The sequence below is a fragment of the Ascaphus truei genome, chromosome 7 (assembly GCF_040206685.1).
Source record: "Ascaphus truei isolate aAscTru1 chromosome 7, aAscTru1.hap1, whole genome shotgun sequence".
NCBI lineage: Eukaryota > Metazoa > Chordata > Amphibia > Anura > Ascaphidae > Ascaphus > Ascaphus truei.
Window position 1 is genome coordinate 41,924,452 of NC_134489.1, and position 21,682 is coordinate 41,946,133.

Genomic DNA, 21,682 nt, shown 5'->3' on the forward strand with positions numbered 1-21,682 from the left:
TCTCCTCGCAGTGGAAGATTCAGCTCAGAGGCATTTAGTGTGCTGTGATCTACAAATTGTAGTCCAGGGGTGCTCAACTCCAATCCTCAAGACCCCCCAACAGGTCAGGCTTTAAGGATATCCCAGGTTTATCACTGGTGGCTCAATCAGTGGCTCAGTCAAAGACTCAGTCAAAGACTGAGCCACTGATTGAGTCACCTGTGCTGAAGTAGGCTCTTCAACTGAGCCACTCAAAGCCACCTGTGCTGAAGCAGAGATATCCTTATAGCTAGACCTGTTGGAGGGTCTTGAGGACTGGAATTGAACACCCCTGTTGCAGGCTGTAGCATCATTACTGCTCATTAGTATTTCTTGGGCCCCCAGGATCCATTCCATGTTTTGCATCTGTATGGCTGTGTTTGAAATTGAATTTGTTTAGATCCGTGAGATTGTGCTTTTTGTGGGGCTTAAACTGGCACATTAGTTGGTACAGGAATAGCTGGTGCTACTGTAGAGTTGCCCAATGGCAAATTCCATAAGCTGGTACCTGTGGTGGTATTTGAACTGGTACTTGTGGGAACGCTTGAACCGGCACCTGGACTGGTACTTGTTGCGGTGTTTGAACTGGCATTTGGACTAGTACATGTTGTGGTACTTGAACTGGCACCTGGACTGGTACTTGTGGTGCTGGAACGGGAACCTGGTCTGGTACTGGTGGAAGTGATTGAACTGGAACCTGGACTGTTACTTGTTGTGGTGTTTGAACTGGCACCTGAACTGGTACTTGTTGTTGTGCTTGAACTGGCACCTGGACTAGTATTTGTTGTGGTGCTTGAACTGGCACCTGGACTGGTACTTGTTGTGGTGTTTGAACTGGCACCTGAACTGGTACTTGTTGTTGTGCTTGAACTGGCACCTGGACTAGTATTTGTTGTGGTGCTTGAACTGGCACCTGGACTGGTACTTGGTGTGGTACTTGAACTGGCACCTGGACTGGTACTTGTTGTGGTGCTTGAACTGGCATCTGGACAAGTACTTGTTGTGGTGCTTGAACTGGCATCTGGACTAGTACTTGTTGTGGTGCTTGAACGGGGACCTGGACTGGTACTTGTTGTGGTGCTTGAACTGGAACCTGGACTGGTACTTGATGTGGTGCTTGAACTGGCATCTGGACTGGTACTTGTTGTGGTGCTTGAACTGGAACCTGGACTGGTACTTGTTGTGGTGTTTGAACTGGCACCTGGACTGGTACTTGTTGTGGTGCTTGAACTGGCATCTGGACAAGTACTTGTTGTGGTGCTTGAACTGGCATCTGGACTAGTACTTGTTGTGGTGCTTGAACGGGGACCTGGACTGGTACTTGTTGTGGTACTTGAACTGGCATCTGGACTAGTACTTGTTGTGGTGCTTGAACTGGAACCTGGACTGGTACTTGTTGTGGTGTTTGAACTGGCACCTGGACTAGTATTTGTTGTGGTGCTTGAACTGGCACCTGGACTGGTACTTGTTGTGGTGCTTGAACTGGCATCTGGACAAGTACTTGTTGTGGTGCTTGAACTGGCATCTGGACTAGTACTTGTTGTGGTGCTTGAACGGGGACCTGGACTGGTACTTGTTGTGGTACTTGAACTGGCACCTGGACAAGTACTTGCTGTTGTGCTTGAACTGGAACCTGGACTGGTACTTGATGTGGTGCTTGAACTGGCATCTGGACTGGTACTTGTTGTGGTGCTTGAACTGGAACCTGGACTGGTACTTGTTGTGGTGTTTGAACTGGCACCTGGACTGGTACTTGTTGTGGTGCTTGAACTGGCATCTGGACAAGTACTTGTTGTGGTGCTTGAACTGGCATCTGGACTAGTACTTGTTGTGGTGCTTGAACGGGGACCTGGACTGGTACTTGTTGTGGTGCTTGAACTGGCATCTGGACTAGTACTTGTTGTGGTGCTTGAACGGGGACCTGAACAAGTACTTGCTGTTGTGCTTGAACTGGAACCTGGACTGGTACTTGATGTGGTGCTTGAACTGGCATCTGGACTGGTACTTGTTGTGGTGTTTGAACTGGAACCTGGACTGGTACTTGTTGTTGTGCTTGAACTGGCACCTGGACTAGTATTTGTTGTGGTGCTTGAACTGGCACCTGGACTGGTACTTGGTGTGGTGCTTGAACTGGCACCTGGACTGGTACTTGTTGTGGTGCTTGAACTGGCATCTGGACTAGTACTTGTTGTGGTACTTGAACTGGCACCTGGACTGGTACTTGTTGTGGTGCTTGAACTGGCATCTGGACAAGTACTTGTTGTGGTGCTTGAACTGGCATCTGGACTGGTACTTGTTGTTGTGCTTGAACTGGCATCTGGACTGGTACTTGTTGTGGTGCTTGAACTGGCATCTGGACTAGTACTTGTTGTGGTACTTGGGCTGGTACTTGAACTGACACATGGACTGGTACTTGTTGTGGTGCTTGAACTGGCATCTGGACTAGTACTTGTTGTGGTACTTGAAGTGGCACCTGGACTGGTACTTGTTGTGGTGCTTGAACTGGAACCAGGACTGGTACTTGGTGTGGTGCTTGAACTGGCATCTGGACTGGTACTTGTTGTTGTGCTTGAACTGGCATCTGGACTAGTACTTGTTGTGGTACTTGAACTGGCACCTGAACTGGTACTTGTTGTTGTGCTTGAACGGGGACCTGGACTGGTACTTGTTGTGGTACTTGAACTGGCACCTGGACTGGTACTTGTTGTGGTGCTTGAACTGGCATCTGGACTAGTACTTGTTGTGGTACCTGGGCTGGTACTTGAACTGGCACATGGACTGGTACTTGTTGTGGTGCTTGAACTGGCATCTGGACTGGTACTTGTTGTGGCACTTGGACTGGTACTTGTTTTTGTGCTTGAACTGGCACCTGTACTGGTATTTGTTGTGGTGCCTGAACAGGTACCTGGACTGGTATTTGTTGTGGTACTTGAACTGGCATCTGGACTAATACTTGTTGTGGTGCTTGAACTGGAACCTGGACTGGTACTTGTTGTGGTGTTTGAACTGGCACCTGGACTGGTACTTGTGGGTGTGCTTGGACTGGAACCTGGACTTGTACTTGTTGTTGTGGAACTTGAGCTGGCACTTGGGCTGGTACTTGTTGTTGTGCTTGAACTGGCAATTGGACTAGTATTTGTTGGGGTGCTTGTACTGGCACCTGGACTGCTACTTGTTGTTGTGCTTGAACTGGCACTTGGACTAGTACTTGTTGTGGTGCTTGACCTGGCATCTGGACTAGTACTTGTTGTGTTGCTTGAACTGGCATTTGGATTGGTGCCTGTTGTGGTGCTTGAACTGGCACCTGGGTTAGTACCTGTGGTGGTGCTTGAACTGGTGCTTGAGCTAACCATTGATAATGTTCATAGGCTGGTACCTGGACTGGTACTTGTGGTGGTGCCTGAACTGTCACCTGAGGTGATGCAGGAACTTGAACAACTGGTGCCAAAGAATCCCATGGGTAAATTCCATATACTTGTTCTTGAATTGGCACCTGAGAAGGTACCTGTGTTGATGCTTGAACTAGTGCCTGAGCTGGCACTTGTAGTGCTTGTGGAGTCGCTTGAGCTGGTACTTGTTGTGGAACCTGAGCTTGTACTTGTGGTGGTGCTTGAGCTTGTGTTTGTGGTATTTGAGCTGGTACTTGAGCTGGCACTTGAGTTGGTATCTGTACCAGGACCTGAGCTGGTACTTGTGGGACTTGAGGTTGTGTTTGAGCTGGGACTTGATTTTGTGTTTGAGCTGGGACTTGATTTGGTGTTTGAGCTTGTGTTTGCTGTTGTGGCACAGCTGGTATGTAAACTGACTGTCCAGGTAGGTTGGGTACATAATAATACTGTTGCTGTGGATTTGGTGTATAAACTTGTGGTTGCTGTTGGGTTAGGATGTAAACTGATTGTTGCTGTGGCATTGGGGTAGCTTGATGCTGTGTAGCTGGCACTTGGGCTTGTTGTTGAGATGGAGCCCCAGTTACTTGTTGGTGAGCCCCACATGGCTCATGGGTGTTTCCTTTCTTCAAGTGTCGGTTATACGCTTTGGCTACAGCACAGATCAGATTGATAAATTCACTAAAGCTAATTTCCCCGTCATTATTTCTGTCAAGAGCTTTCATTACTAAGTTGATGGTCTCTGGGTCTCCAGTACTCTGCAACAGAACAGAACAGAATATCACATGTTGTATGAGAAGTGAAGGGGAAACATTGTTACAAGATCCGCAGAGAGCTTGAAACACACATGCAGAAAATACAGAATTCTACTGGGCAGCGTGACAACCCAAGTCATAGGAGAGGGGCAGATTGGTCCTTGAGACCTCATAACTGTATAAAAACAGAATTTACATAGAGTGATATGGCTCTCCCTCCTTAAAGATATTTGCTTATTACATATATGCCTGAATGTTTGTTTTTCGTACATAGGATAGGTATGCTAAGGTTCTGCAGTCACAATACATGTGTAAGAGATTCCACAGCGATAAGTTATTCAATACATACAGCTCATAATGGCTTGGTAATGGATATTATCTTATACTATAAAACAGATCTCATACTTCCTCCCAAACCTGGCCCTACTACCTCCTTCCACATTACTGTGGGAACTACGATCATTCACCCAGTAGACCAAGCACGCTGCCTAGGGGTCACACTCGACTCCTCTCTCACATTCGCCCCTCACATTCAAAACATATCTAAAACCTGTTGCTTATTCCTCCGCAATATAACAAAGATACGCCCTTTGCTCTGTTACTCGACTGCTAAAACTCTGACTCAGGCCATCATTCTCTCCCGTCTTGATTACTGTAACCTCCTGCTGTCCGGCCTTCCTGCCTCTCACATGTTTCCCCTACAATCTATCCTAAACGCTGCTGCAAGAATCCCTCTACTCTTTCCTAAATCTGTCTCGGCGTCTCCCCTGCTGAAATCCCTCTCCTGGCTTCCGATCAAAACCCGCATCTCACACTCCATTCTTCTCCTCACTTTCAAAGCTTTACACTCTTCTGCCTCTCCTTACATCTCAGCCCTAATTTCTCGTTATGCACCATCCAGACTCTTGCGTTCTTCTCAAGGATGTCTTCTTTCTACCCCCTAAAGCCCTCTCCCGCCTTAAACCTTTTTCACTGACTGCCCCACGCCTCTGGAATGCCCTTCCCCTCAGTACCCGACAAGCACACTCTCTATCCACCTTTAAGACCCACCTTAAGACACACTTGCTTAAAGAAGCATATAAATAGCACTGTGGATATTCTGAACACATGATACATAAAGTTTGGCCCCTGCAGACGCACTTACCAGAACTCCCTCCTACTGTCTCTGTACGTTCTCCCTACCTACCAATTAGACTGTAAGCTCCTCGGAGCAGAGACTCCTCTTCCTTAATGTTACTTTTATGTCTGAAGCACTTATTCCCATGATCTGTTATTTATATTATCTCTTATTTATTTGATTACCACATGTATTACCACTGTGAAGCGCTGTGTACATTAATGGCGCTATATAAATAAAAACATACAATACAATACTATTGGAAGAAATCATTACTACAGTAAATAAGCTTCCGTCTGGCAGCTTTATTTTGGAAGTGCACTGTTAGTCCATTTTCATCTGCTGAGGAGTGGCAGAAAGGGACTTATGCAGTAACAATGTTATTGTGTAACAGTATTATGAATACATTGATATGCTGACAGTGAATCTGTGAAGTGTACACCCATCCCAGCACGTGTCCTCACCTTGATTGCCTCATATAGCTCCACCTGTATGAGCTGCTCCATTTCTTCCCTGGTGAGTTTGTTACCGGCATGTTGACTTTGGGAATATTTCTGGAAGATTTCCAGGATCCTCTGGATTGCCTGCATGATGTCTGACATGGTGATGTTTTTTTTTAATCTATAATGAGATGGACAACACTTGCATAAACAACCAGATGTGTTCGGAAGTGTATATTCTACAGAGAAGGCTGAATATATAGACAACGTTTTTGTCTCCCCTGTGGTGTATTATGGTATAACATGTTGTGACATTCACAGCACTACCATTGAGTCCTTTGGAAACTGATATTCTCGCTCATAAAGCGACATGCTGTGGTATCTGGGGGAACATTGAGGCTGACTTCATCTGTAGTCTTTTTTTAGAAATAATGTTATTTGACAGCACACATTGGGGGGTATGTATAATGCCTGTATGAATCGTCACAAATTGTCATTATGATTGATTTGAGCTGGAAGCTGAGAGTCAGGTTTAGGTTGCATCATTTATCTAAGTGCTATGTGTCAGCTTTCGTAAGCTTGGTGTCAGGTTTTGATTTTGGGCTGTTATAAAGGCAGTTAGGGCAGGGGTTCTAACGAATGGTTAAAGTAGCAGTTGAGTGAAGTTGAAAGGAGTAATTTAGGAACAAGTAGAGAAGTGTTATAGGGAGCGGTTATATGAGCAGTTAGGGGAGAAGTCACAGAGCAATCATAGGGGAAAAGTTATAGGGTGTGGGTAATACAGTATGAGTAGCTAGGGGAGAAGATATAGGGAGCAGTTATAGGAACAATTAGGGTAAAAGTTATTGGAGAAGTTTGTGGTATTCTGGCTAATTAAAAATATCTGCCTTTATTAAACAATAAGAGTGGTACCCAACACCCCCTATTACCGTCACATTCGACCACTCAGTATCTATGTGTCACAAACATATAATTCATTATATCTATATACACAACTCAACTACAGTATAGCATCTGAAGAATCTGCCACTATGTTGTTCTACCCTACCAGACTAAATATTATAATGGGATGTATGGGAATGTGTGTCTCTAACTGCTGCTGTTTTCCTTTTTGCCGAAAAGACCCACATTATATATAAAATACCCATATACATCCGAAGACAGTATAATAATGCAGATAATTCTCATCCCGAGTCAAGGAGCACATTGCATTGGGTTGACGCCCTAATGAATGTGTTATGCTAACTGGCAGGCTAGAATAGCAGCTCCTGTAACCATAATATCCAGCATTGGAGACTAGAAAGGGTTAGAAATCCCTGCAAATCTTAACAGGATAAGGTCACTACTGTAACATAAACAAGCAGCCCAAACTAAGCAGGAACATCTTTCTACTGAAGTATATATCCTGTATCCTGTAACATAGCGTTAGCTTAGCAACCCATGGGCTGTAAGACCCTAACACAATGTAATGCAGGCGGAGAGCTCCGATATTCTGTTACAGTTCTTGACTTGGGGAAATGCTGCCTTTTATCATTTAAATGGATCGCCGTTGTAAGAACAGAGCTTTCACTATTTTTATTAGTTACAGTACAAGTAAATATATCATTATTGTCTGTGTGTGTGTGTGTATGTATGTATGTATGTATGTGTGTGTATATATATATACACACATACACACTATAGCACAGAAGAGGCAGCTCTCACATACCAGTAGAACTTTTTGACTTTTTGATTAACAATCAGAGTTTATTCATCAGTCACTAACAAGACACTTAAGTAGGTGTCCTATGTCGTTGTAATATTTCAATCCTATTACAACATTTCAGTCCTATTGCGAATGGTCTTGCAATAGAACCGAAACGCTTATGAAGTCACGACATCGATATGAACGCTTATATATGTCTCCTGTGATTGCCTGATGAATACGTTTTATATTAATATGTGATTACTATAATAAATAGTTGAATTCATGTGCTGCCTCTGTATTCTGCATCATGTACAGTAACCAATATGAATGGTCTCAGTTGAAAAAGTCTTAAAAGTACATTTTGCCAGTTCCTTGGAAGCTACAGAATAAGAAACATCCCCAGTGTTCAAATTAAATACAAAACATGGGGCGATATGCCGAATTCAAAATATCTACCTTTATTAAGCCATAAAGTAGTAATACCTATACCCCCAGCAGTACTATCACAATTCAACAGCTCAGTATCTCTGTGTCACAAACACATAATACATGTTATACATACGTAACTATTGTATCTCAATATGCTACCACTATATGTCCATATTCTGACAGTGCCATAATGCATACTACCCTACATACATTATGTACCGGAGCCTCCCCGGCAAGGCGTAAGGCCTCTTTAGTCCTGTATATAATGTGGTGTCTATATTGGTCCCTGGAGAAAAGTAGGATTATTTGCAGTTGCAACATTTTATAGGGAAATAATTCTGAAAATAATGCGTACCGACCCTGCTTCCTGGCCAGAGATATATTCCCAAACTCAAGCCTTTTATCTATACAGTACCATATGGAATGGTTCTCAGAAGCGCAGGCAATACATCTGTGAAGATGTACAAGCAGGTGCATGCATCATGCCGTGACGGATGCCTGGATGCACCAATTCCGAACAGCCTCTATCAAGTCACACCAGATACAGCCACAAAGAAGAACAGCGATAAGCACTTACCTGTCTGTAGGGAAGTGCAGCGAGGAGCAGTGAGCCATACAATGTTGCATCCAGGGACCTGAGCTTATTTATACTGATCCCCTGTCCTAATTCATGCATGCTGACACACACACGCAATGATGTAACTCTTAATGTGCACCGCTGACTATATTCACAGGTAGCTGGTCTAATGACAACAATAATTGTCCCCACCTAGACAGGGTCCCAATTAAAATGACTTAATGCCGCGTTCCATGTATTCCCTGCATTTCATCATTTCTCCCTCCCTGCTGGGATAGCACAGTATAGTAGGGAATGCCTTATCACACAGCTCCCTGGTGGGATAGCACAGTATAGTATAGTAGGGAATGCCTTATCACTCAGCTCCCTGCGCGGATAGTACAGTAATGTATAGTAGGGAATGCCTTATCACTCAGCTCCCTGCTGGGATAGCACAGTATAGTATAGTAGGGAATGTCTTATCACACAGCTCCCTGCTGGGATAGCTCAGTATAGTATAGTAGGGAATGCCTTATCACTCAGCTCCCTACTGGGATAGCTCAGTATAGTATAGTAGGGAATGCCTTATCACACAGCTCCCTGCTGGGATAGCACAGTATAGTATAGTAGGGAATGCCTTATCACTCATCTCCCTGCGGGGATAGCACAGTATAGTATAGTAGGGAATGCCTTATCACTCAGCTCCCTGCTGGGATAGCACAGTATAGTATAGTAGGGAATGCCTTATCACACAGCTCCCTGCTGGGATAGCACAGTATAGTAGGGAATGCCTTATCACTCAGCTCCCTGCTGGGATAGCACAGTATAGTATAGTAGGGAATGCCTTATCACTCAGCTCCCTGCGGGGATAGCACAGTATAGTATAGTAGGGAATGCCTTATCTCTCAGCTCCCTGCTGGGATAGCACAGTATAGTATAGTAGGGAATGCCTTATTACTCAGCTCCCTGCGGGGATAGCACAGTATAGTATAGTAGGGAATGCCTTATCACACAGCTCCCTGCTGGGATAGCACAGTATAGTATAGTAGGGAATGCCTTATCACACAGCTCCCTGCCGGGATAGCACAGTATAGTATAGTAGGGAATGCCTTATCACACAGCTCCCTGCCGGGATAGCACAGTATAGTATAGTAGGGAATGCCTTATCACTCAGCTCCCTGCCGGGATAGCACAGTATAGTATAGTAGGGAATGCCTTATCACTCAGGTCCCTGCTGGGATAGCACAGTATAGTATAGTAGTGAATGCCTTATCACTCAGCTCCCTGCTGGGATAGCACAGTATAGTATAGTAGGGAATGCCGTATCACACAGATCCCTGCTGGGATAGCACAGTATAGTATAGTAGTGAATGCCTTATCACTCAGCTCCCTGCTGGGATAGCACAGTATAGTATAGTAGGGAATGCCTTATCACACAGCTCCCTGCCGGGATAGCACAGTATAGTATAGTAGGGAATGCCTTATCACTCAGCTCCCTGCCGGGATAGCACAGTATAGTATAGTAGGGAATGCCGTATCACACAGATCCCTGCTGGGATAGCACAGTATAGTATAGTAGTGAATGCCTTATCACTCAGCTCCCTGCTGGGATAGCACAGTATAGTATAGTAGGGAATGCCTTATCACTCAGCTCCCTGCTGGGATAGCACAGTATAGTATAGTATATTACTCAGCTCCCTGCTGGGATAGCACAGTATAGTATAGTATATTACTCAGCTCCCTGCTGGGATAGCACAGTATAGCATAGTATATTCCTCCCCTTGAAAACGCAAGCTCGACTCACCACTAGGGTTCCCTGCTTCAGCACAGCCCAGAAAGGAGAAAGAGGCACAGGGATATATATGTTTTCCTGTAGCTGAGGGAATCCCTAGGTTAAGGGGGGTACCCCAGCTTGTGCCAAGGTGACCCAGAACCTGTATAGGGTTTGTGTGCCCCAACTGTATATAAGGTTGGGAAGACTCTGAGAGTCCAAGCTGAGTCCAAGGGAAAGTGTGTGGGGAATCAGGCAGATAGAAATAAAATGACAATATTTTTCCTTTTCTGTCCCCTGTCCCCAAGTGTCAGAAGTGTTTTAAAATATACTTTAATAATGTAACATTCTTTTTAGATTCGGAACCAATGCCCAAACAGGCTGCCCGAGCTAACCCATAGGCGCCGGTAAGTCTGCTGGACATCGGAGTTCAAAGCAGCCAGAGGATGCCCAGAGGTGAGAGTAGCATTTGGTCAGCGAGGAAAGGCGGAGTACCAGGTCCGGAGATCAATGGCAGTCCTCCCAGAAGCCACTTGTTCTGCCAGACCTGGTGGCGCCTTCCCAGCAGATGGCATTGAGATAGCCAGAGAGAGGTGGCAGGCTTGCATATGTCTCTTGGCTATTTCGGATTACCCCTGACCCGGCTTTTCTAGCCGTCTTAGCTCTGATTGGTTGCTTGGGAAAGTTCCCACAGGTTGATTGGCTGTTCAGTTTTGTGAATGAAACTGAAAATACTATAATGCACAGAGGAAGGTAGAATGGCCTAAAAGATCAAGATGTGCGCCTTGCACTACACCAATGAAAATGAGGGGAACCAATAAATGTGTGGTGACGGAACAAAAACTGCAATAAAAAGTGCAAAGGTGGTGCTGGCAGGGATGGGGTTAATGATAAGCAAAGAAAAGAAAGAAAGCTCCCTATTAGCCGCACAAGAGAACACCTATACCTATATTAAAAATGACTATTTATTAATAAATGATTAAAATATATTTATTGCAGCAAAAAACTAACGTGAACCAAAGTGATTAAAATGAATTAAAAAACGGAGGAGGTGACTATATGCCTAGTTCAAACTAACAGTGTATGCTAGGAATAACTATTTGAATCAGAGTGTCCCACTGCTATATGATTATACTAACAGTGGTAGTTATACCAATACAGTTCTATGTAGTTTGAGGACTACACCTAAATGGAGAGTATAGCTTAATATAGTGTGTGCGCTCAAAATAATGTGGTATATTTGTTGAGCCAGCTAATGCTAGTATACGGATATATACACACACATATGTACCAGACCAACAGGTTCTAAGGTAAATGAACCTAGAGGTCTGTCATGATTAGCAAACAGCTATTTCAAGATCACAACGTATGTGTCTTGTACTCGGAACCATACCAAATAGGAGAGTAGTCAGAGTGTTGTGCTTCCTTTAGAAGGCTCCGAAACACTCTAACTGAGAAAAGGCAACACCGATGAAGCCACAACGGTGAAACATATGTTGGGCAGGCTAAGCGTCACCACCTAGTGCGCTGGCTATATCGGAGAGGTCTGTTGCCTTTTCTCAGTTAGAGTGTTTCGGAGCCTTCTAAAGGAAGCACAACACTCTGACTACTCTCCTATTTGGTATGGTTCCGAGTACAAGACACATACTTTGTGATCTTGAAATAGCTGTTTTGCTAATCATGACAGACCTCTAGGTTCATTTACCTTAGAACCTGTTGGTCTGGTACATATGTGTGTGTGTATTTATCCGTATACTAGCATTAGCTGGCTCAACAAATATACCACATTATTTTGAGCGCACACACTATATTAAGCTATACTCTCCATTTAGGTGTAGTCCTCAAACTACATAGAACTGTATTGGTATAACTACCACTGTTAGTATAATCATATAGCAGTGGGACACTCTGATTCAAATAGTTATTCCTAGCATACACTGTTAGTTTGAACTAGGCATATAGTCACCTCCTCCGTTTTTTAATTCATTTTAATCACTTTGGTTCACGTTAGTTTTTTGCTGCAATAAATATATTTTAATCATTTATTAATAAATAGTCATTTTTAATATAGGTATAGGTGTTCTCTTGTGCGGCTAATAGGGAGCTTTCTTACTTTTCTTTGCTTTTGAAAATACTATAAGAATCGATGAGCCAATCAGATTCATAGTCCTCCGGTAGTAAGAGCGTGGACAGGCTTTTCAAAGTTGCTTCTGTGTGGATAGCAGAGCAACCGGCTTCGATTTCGAGCCTGAAAAGCCTGCCCGCCAGAGACTAAGTCCAGCTTTTTGGGACCAAGTTCTCAGAAACGATCGTAGCAGACGCGGCTGGGATTCTATGTCGATTTGAGTTCCAGGAGATTTGGAGTAACTCGCGGTTAGGAGGGACCAAGTTCTAAGAAGAGAGCGTAGTGGTGGCGTATGGAATTTTATGCCTATTTGGGTTCCAGGAGATTCCGTGCTATGTCCCGGTCAGGGTAAAACTCTCCCATAGAGTTCCCTGCACCTAGGAAAGTCTAGGTGTCAATCCCAGTCCCAAAGTAAGTGTGTATTTTTGTCTGCATTTTGTGTATCATTGTGTGTAAGCGAATTTATGCCGAATAAATTACAATTTATTTCATTACCTTGTTTTGCTCAATGAATGATCCTGGTAAAAAGGTGTAAATAACCTGGTCTCCCGTGACAATTCTACATGACTTATTCCAGATCCCTACTGAGTAGCATTGTTCTGCACATATACACCCCTAAACCTTCCGGCTTGCAGTATTCAGTTGATGGTATATTTTGGGCAATTTCCATCAAGATAACGCTATTTGCTCCATCACGTGGTGTAAACCTTTTCTTTGGTGAGCATTTGCACCAGGGTCTCTTCAGGGCTTATTGAGGAAGTCCCTTAGTCCTGGATTCACTAAGGTCCTACTAATGAACGAGTCGCCATTATTTCATGTCAGTTTGTCTTCCTCCACCTATTCACTAAACATCTCCAACGTAAGAGCAGTTAACGCCAAATGAGTTATTCACCTGATATTCACCAAACGCCGATACCTGACGATATCGGGTTACTGGCAAAATATATTGCCGTTTTTTTATCAACTACCCTAGCCTTCCATTCGGCTAATCTTACCTATGTATATAATGGCCACAATATACATAGGCAAGATAAGATACATTATGTTAACAGTATGGACTCTGCCAACTCCAGTCCTCAAGGGCCACCATTCAGGATATCCCTGCTTCAGCCCAGGTGGCTCAATCAGTGGCTCAGTCACCTGGGCTGAAGCAGGGATATCCTGGAAACCTGATCGGTTGGGGGCCCCTGAGGACTGGAGTTGGTCACACGTGATGTAAACCATTTTATTATAGTGTATGCAAAAAAGGATTGGTTGAAACAGCAAAACCCAGTGATAAGCACGAATCATCTCACCGGGTGGATGAACAAATAAAAAACTTTTATTAAACTACATAGTTAAGAAACAAACAAACAAACAAACAAACAAACAAACAAACAAACTAAGGACAAAACAGGGAAATTCTCCCACGCGCTTCAGGCTATACAGCCCTTTCTCAAGGAGTATGTTGGGGCAAGATCGAAGGTGAGTTATATAGCCCCTCCTTTGAACTCAAACACATCTGAAAGTACTTGAGTACAATTATCCAGTCATAGCATCAATCAGTATAGCATAGACTTTAATTCTAGTGAGAATATCACTAGTAATGCTTAACTCTGTCAGTACATTCTCATCATAAAGTAAGGCAAACATTGAATAATGGATAAATAAACTGAACATTTAATTGGATTCTAAGACAAATGAATGAACCGCAATGCTCGGTTGTAGTTATTGAGTGAGTCTGAAAATATTATTATGAGTCTAAACCATGGGTTAATTATCTTATTTCTTCCCATTCCGTTAGACATATTTTTAGTAAAACTTCAATGTTGTATAAGGATGGTATCTATATGTATTGGTATAGGATCCAACAAAATAAAGCCTGAGCTATACTGATATCACATATCATCAGGTGTTAGCATAACATAGATGGACCTAAAATGATTAAGTTGGAGACATTAGTCAACATGGTAGTTGACATTACAGAACAGACCAATTTCAAATCACAATAAAGGATTGAATTATTTGACAAAATGTGTCTTCATTGTAATAAACGTATCAAACGAATGTGTATATCAAATATTCAATAGATTGTATTGAAGACACATTCAGACAAGGTATGTATGTGCATGAATGAATCATGCAACTCTCTAGTGAACCTAAGGCACTAGAATAAAACAAGGACATCAACATGTTGTTGAGTACGTCTATATAAACAACCCAATCCCCATATTGAAATATCCAATGTGTAACATCAGATATACCAGACTTGACCGGCATGTATTAAAACTATCAAATGTAAGCATCCATAGTGAAGATGTCACAGATCTATGGATGTCCTGACACAAATGGAAATGATCATAAGTTATGTGCAATTGCAATACTGAATTTGTTATCTATATGTTGATATGTGGGTGTGAAAGGAGATACATTGGTTTGACTACTCGTATGTTTAAACTCTGTATCATGGAGCATATGAGACTCATTCTGGAAAAAGATCTTATGCACTCAGTCTCTAAGCATTTCAGTGAATGCCAAGATGGATCTCTTGTTAACTTTAAATGTATAGCTATTGAATACATTCAGGTTCATATCAGAGGCGGTGATAGAACGAATACTTTATATAAGAGAGAAGCTCATTGGATCTTCTCTCTTGATCCCCTGATCCCCAAAGGGTTAAATACGGAGTGGGATCTTAAACATTTCCTCTGATTACATTGCACATAACTTATGATCATTTCCATTTGTCTTAGAATCCAATTAAATGTTCGGTTCGGTTATTTATCCATTATTCAATGTTTAACTTACTTTATGATGAGAATGTACTGACAGAGTCTAATATTACTAGTGATATTCTCACTAGAATTAAAGTCTACGCTATACTGATTGATGCCATGACTGGATAATTGTACCCAAGTATTTTCAGATGTGTTTGAGTTCAAAGGAGGGGCTATATAACTCACCTTCGATCTTGCCCCAACATACTCCTTGAGAAAGGGCTGTATAGCCTGAAACGCGTGGGAGAATTTTCCTGTTTTGTCCTTAGTTTGTTTGTTTCTTAACTATGTCATTTAATAAAAGTTTTTTCTTTTTTCATCCACCCGGTGAGTTGATTTGTGCTTATCACTGGGTTTTGCTGTTTCAACCAATCCTTTTTGCATATCCTTCTCTGCTGATTGGAGTGAGGCACAGCTGCTGTGCAGGTTTGCCTTGCTGGACTTCCCCCTAGGATCATGGGAGAACGCCACCATACCGCAAGCAGCTTCACGCTGAACCAAGGAATTCAGGTGACGGACGGAGCGTTCCCAGATGGACCGGAACTTCACGGCAATTCTGCTTGCTTCGGCACTCAGGAGCTCTACATTTCCGCGATCAAGAAGATGGCATTTCTTCTGAAAAGCCAAAGGCAGCAACAGGACATTGCAGTGATGGACAGAGAACTTCTCTCTTGGACCGGGGATACCGAGGTAAACAATCTGTTCTCTGTATCATACACCCCAACCAGTTCTCAGACATATAGTCCGCCTTCTATACTCCATTATCCAGTGTGGGCCCAGTGCTTTATTCATTTATATACCTGCTACAACACAGCAACTGTATACCCAGATACAATATTTTTATTCACTATGGATATATGATACGGGACTATGTGATGTTTCACTTTTTCCATGTGTACCATTTTTCCTGTAGCTATAAGAAGTCCAACTTTTGCACATTTTAATATAGTGCCCCTTTAGTTGGCGAAGTGGCCAAGTTGTTATTGTCAACCCATGGCCAGCTAGTCACTTGGGCAACTAAAGACTTCATATTTTCCCATATGGATGTTATTCTTCTTGGGTTGCACTTACACAGTGTTTTTGTGGTGTATTAACCCCTTTGGTGCCTGAAGGCATTCCTATGCAATGCATCGGTCGCCTTAGTCATCAGTCGAGTTAAAACAAAACAATCCTGCCATAGGGTTTCGTAAGAAATCGTGTGACATATCCTACTGTTCCACCATGGAGTTATCTCCCCGCACTCTGCACAATTGCATCACTAATTTCCACTGATTTCAACAATGTATCGCTTATTTGCTTTGCTAGCGTTATAAAGCGCAAAGTTAACACATTTTTAATGAGTGCAAATCAGCCGCATGTCGCAACCCATTTAGGAAACAATCATTCTTATTGAACATGGAGATAATGCCCCAAAATATCGGCGCAATCCCATTTTTTAAAATAGCGCTTCATTTTAACGCAGCAATATTGACTTTTAGTGAATCTAGCCCTTAATGCCCAGCTGCAAACCTTAATATGTATAGCCGTCATTCTCCTGTATACCTTACGGATAAGAGAATTTATTTAATGTCTTATTTATTTATAACAACATTTATGTTGTGCCCTTATCTAGGGTGCTGTACATTAGTTATTAAAACGAATGGGGCTACATATGGAACATTTCATGTGAGGAGCATAGAGTAATTGTTGCGTTTGGTCTGAAGAAAGGACAGATGGTCCTGAAACGTCGCTGTGCTCACTGGCTCTCATGTATTGAAGTTGTTTGTACTCAATCCTAGTCTTTTGGGTGCTTCTTCTGTCTTGGATCCAGCATTGAGACGCCGGGATTAGCATGTGAGCACCAAAAGGTAATACTCTTTCATTTTTATTATCAGCAGTGGTGTGCCGCTTACACCCACTTTTTTCACTGGAGTAATTGTTAAGATGTCTTTGTGGTGAGCAGGGGTAGGAACATTATGGTCGGGTTATGGGTTAGATGCATTGAGAGCTTGCTTGGTTGGTGGGAAGGGGTAGGAACATTATGGTCGGTGTGGCAGGACGGCCTGTAGCCGAGGTCAGGGAACAGTCCACACGTATAGTTTTAGGATAATGAAAACGTTCAGTGGCTTTATTTCTCCACAGTAACATAACATGCGGGTACACTGTCCCTTTAAGCAAAACAAATCCTGCTCCACATTGGGAGGACTGACTAACACACCAGGCCTATCTAGCAGGCTGGCTGGCTAAACCATAACCAAACCGTAAGTGTCTTTTAAGCAGTCAGGAAAAACAAATGAACAAGTCTTACTTTGGTTGCAGGAGTTAGTTTGATGTCTCCGTCTGGCTAGCAGCACATATAGCCGTGTGCTCTGGTCTAAAGCAGGCAGCTACTGCCAGTAACACCATCATCTTATACCTTGCTGCTTATCAGGTGTCAGCTTACATCCTGATCACCTAGCTTCTACCTGAGTTAACCCTTATGAGTGCTGGATGAAGCACTCAGACATATGTCTCCCAGGCATAACTGATAGGGGTTGACTTCACCCTGTCACATACCTCCCCTGTTTGTGTGTGGCTAGTGTCCCACACGGGTGAAGCCCGACCCTCCACTCCTTCTCTTGACAAAAAAATCAGCATTTCCATGGTCCTTTCCAGGTCTATGCTGAATATCAAAAGAGAAGGGTTGGAGGGCCATATACCACCTGGTCAACCTTGAGTTTGTGTCCTTCATGGTGTTTAACCACTTCAAGGGCGCATGGTCAGTGACCAGGGTGATGTGTACTCCGGCGACATAATGTCTCAAGGCCTCAATTGCCCATTTTACAGCGAGGCACTCCTTCTCAATGACGGAATACCTCACTTCCCTTGGGAACAGCTTCCGGCTGATGAACAGTATGGGGTGTTCAACACCATCAAATTGCTGGGACAGCACTGCTCCCAGTCCTACCTCTGAGGCATCCGTCTGGATGATGAAGGGCTCTTTAAAATCTGGGCTCCGAAGAGCGGGGCCCTCTGACAGGCACTTTTTTAGCATGTCAAAGGCGTCTTGGCACTCCCAAGACCATTTAACTTGTGTCGGGGCACTCTTTTTTGTCAGATCTGTTAGGGGTGCAGAATTTTTTGAAAAATTGGGGATAAACCGCCTGTAATACCCTGCTAACCACAAAAGGGAGCGGACCTGAGTCTTTGTCTGTGGGGTGGGGACTTCCTTTATGGCGGCCACCTTGCTAGCTAGTGGCCTTACTATCCCTCCCCCAACGGCATAGCCCAAGTATTTTGTAGTGGATTTACCCAGGGCACATTTTTTTGGATTTGCAGTGAGCCCTGCTTCTCTTAAGGATGTTAGGACTGCCCTTAACCTTTTTATATGAGACTGCCAGTGTCTGCTATAGATGACAATGTCATCCAAGTAGGCCGCGGCATATGCCCTATGGGGTCGTAGTACCTTGTCCATTAACCTTTGGAACGTGGCTGGAGCCCCATGTAACCCAAATGGCATAGTGCAGTTTTGCATTTGGATTCTTCCGCTAGAGGTATCTGCCAATATCCTTTCGTGAGATCTAGGGTGGAGATATACTCTGCTTTACCAAGCGAGTCAAGCAATTCATCCACCCTATGCATTGGGTATGCATCAAATCTGGATACAGCATTTACCTTTCGCAGATCCACGCAAAACTTCACCTTCCCATCTGGTTTAGGGACCAACACTATAGGGCTACACCATTCGCTGTGGGACTCCTCGATCACGCCCGATTCCAACATGTCTATTATCTCCCTCTCTACCAGGTCTTTTCGGCCCTCTGGCAATCTATAGGGACGGAACCGTACTTTTACGCCAGGTTCTGTCTCAATCCTATGGGACACTAAATCAGTCTGCCCTGGCAGCTCAGAAAAAACATCTGGGAACTGGTCACATAATTCTAGTAGGTCTGACCTTTGTTCAGTTGTTAACTGCCCTCCCATGGGAACCTGGTCATTGTACGTACTACCCTTTGGAAGCTGTGGACCCAAATCCGTCTCTCCTTCCCGAGGGTGGATGAACAGCGATCTCATCATTTTCCAGGGTTTCAGGAGGTTTACGTGGTAGATTTGTTTACCCTTCCTGGACCCTGGTTGAGAGATCTCATTGTTCACCTCCCCGGTGCGGCGGAGAACTTGGAAAGGACCCTGCCACTTCGCAAGGAGTTTACTCTCGGATGTCGGTAGTAGTAGCATCACTTGGTCCCCAGGTTGGAAGACCCTCAAGCGAGCATTTTGGTTGTATTGCCTTTCTTGACGTTCTGTGGGTGGCGGCCTCCCTTGAGTGATCCGATGGCCTCGGACCCGGGATGGGCGTCTCTGCGGGAGTTTGTACCAGGAACCCTCCGAGATGGGAAAGGGTCTTCCGATCGGGTTGACTGGATCTCCCGAGCTGGCGGATTGTAGACCCCTCGATTGTCTGCTCTTCTTCCTCTGGCATCACCGGAAGCAACTGGTGTTTGCACGGACCGTTCCCAGCTATCCTGTTGGGTGTCGTCGCCAAGGAAGTTTTCCACCAAGCGGACCGCTGAATCCAGGGAAAATGCAGCGTGTCTTTTTACCCAGGAGCGGGAGGAGGGGGGCAGTATCTGTATGAACTGCTCGAGCACAAACTGTTAAAGGATCTCTGCCTTGGTATGTTTTTCCGGTTGTATCCACCGGGTACATAAGTCTACTAAGCGGTGGGCTACGACCCGGGGTCTGTCTCTGTTTGTATATTTGACTGTCCGGAACCGCTGTCGGTAGGACTCTGGAGTGAGGCCTAGGCGATCCAGAATAGCAGCCTTTAGTTGCTGATAGTCCATGGCCTCGTCTGCTGGAAGAGCCTGGTAGGCTGCCTGAGCTTTTCCTATGAGGAGTGGAGCCAGAGTCGTTACCCAGCAATCAACTGTCCAGCCGTGGGCCGTGGCTACCCTTTCAAAAGTGAGGAGAAATGCCTCTGGGTCTTCGGTTGGCTTCATTTTAGGCAGCATCACCGGTGGGTTATTTGGAATCGCTGGTCTGCCTGGGGCTGGGCCTTCGGCCAGCAGTTGGAGTAGCTTTTCCTCTCGCCGGGCCTGTTGCTCATCTTGCTGTGCTTGTCGCTCAGCTTGCTGGGCTTGTCGCTCATCTTGCTGCACTTGTCGCTCAGCTTGCTTCTCTGCTAGCTGGAGCTGTTGCTCAAGGAACTGAGAAAAAATGGTCTCCATTTTTTTTTCTGTGTGGCCCTTCAGATACAGGGGCCGTACAACATCCCACTTCTGACACAACCTGTGGCAGGACGGCCTGTAGCCGAGGTCAGGGAACAGTCCAAACGTATAGTTTTAGGATAATGAAAACGTTCAGTGGCTTTATTTCTCCACAGCATACATAACATGCGGGTACACTGTCCCTTTAAACAAAACAAATCCTGCTCCACATTGGGAGGACTGACTAACACACCAGGCCTATCTAGCAGGCTGGCTGGCTAAACCATAACCAAACCGTAAGTGTCTTTTAAGCAGTCAGGAAAAACAAATGCACAAGTCTCTTACTTTGGTTGCAGTAGTTAGTTTGATGTCTCTGTCTGGCTAGCAGCACATATAGCCGTGTGCTCTGGTCTAAAGCAGGCAGCTACTGCCAGTAACAACATCATCTTATACCTTGCTGCTTATCAGGTGTCAGCTTACATCCTGATCACCTAGCTTCTACCTGAGTTAACCCTTATGAGTGCTGGATGAAGCACTCAGAAATATGTCTCCCAGGCATAACTGATAGGGGTTGACTTCACCCTGTCACAGTCGGGTTATGGGTTAGATGCATTGAGAGCTTGCTTGCTTGGTGGGTAGAGGTGAGAACATTATTGTCAGGTTATGGGTTAGATGCATTGAGAGCTTGCTTGGTTGGTGGGCAGAGGTGGGAATATTATGGTCCGTCTATGGGTTTGATGTATTGAGAGCTTGCTTGGTTGGTGGGCAGGGGTAGGTACATTATCGTTGTGCTATGGGTTAGTGTCAAGGGAGAGGGGGTTTGGCCCGGAATTAAAGGGGTTACACCCCATTTGGCCACCCCGTGCTCTCACTTGGGGAGCAAGGGGTTAACTGGACTGGACTGTTTTTATCTTGCTTCAGAATCCTAATGTATATTCCCGTGTAAAAATGTATTGTTTCTGTTCCAGTGTTTGCACCAACACATACACTGGGATTGATGCGGGAGGCTTAAGGCTTTAATGAGCTACAGTTTAGGAAAATACAAATATGTGTGGTGTCTTTTCCGAAATATCTGGGCTTCAAAAGGCTTGATTGAAGTTGGGTGTGACAAGTACAGAGTGGGTTTAGTGTACAGTATGTTAATACCTAATTGGCAGACCAAGGGTATATTGCTGGTAGAGACAGCTAGGACCCAGGTCTGGGGCATTGGGTGTGAAATATAGCACCTGTGACAAATGTTCTCTACACACGAGGCCCAGCTTCAAAGGATTTCTTAACAAGGGGTTATGGGGGCCAGGGGTGCCGTCACACAAGGAGATATCAGAATGAGTGACCTTATTAAATATAAGAATATTATGAGATGTCCTCGGCTGAACGTGCTAAAAGCTAGATGTGTGTATTCGTGGGACCGATTTGCACATAATGATTACAGACACATGATGTCTAGCAGGTACTAAGAGACAGATATTAATATCTC

General features: G+C 44.3%; 1 protein-coding gene across 1 annotated transcript in view; it reads right to left on the reverse strand.

The window, feature by feature from the left end:
• Positions 1 to 1,094: 1,094 nt before the first annotated feature.
• Positions 1,095 to 21,682, reverse strand: part of LOC142499971 (uncharacterized) — a gene marked incomplete at its 3' end in the record, with an annotated part of 40,854 nt that continues 20,266 nt past the window's right edge. Inside the window, exons 7-10 of the mRNA XM_075610029.1 lie at positions 5,741 to 5,897; positions 4,050 to 4,162; positions 3,548 to 3,889; positions 1,095 to 3,363 (exon numbers count right to left, since the gene is read on the reverse strand). Coding sequence (XP_075466144.1) covers positions 1,095 to 3,363; positions 3,548 to 3,889; positions 4,050 to 4,162; positions 5,741 to 5,897 — 2,881 coding nt within the window. The remainder of the gene's footprint in view (positions 3,364 to 3,547; positions 3,890 to 4,049; positions 4,163 to 5,740; positions 5,898 to 21,682) is intronic.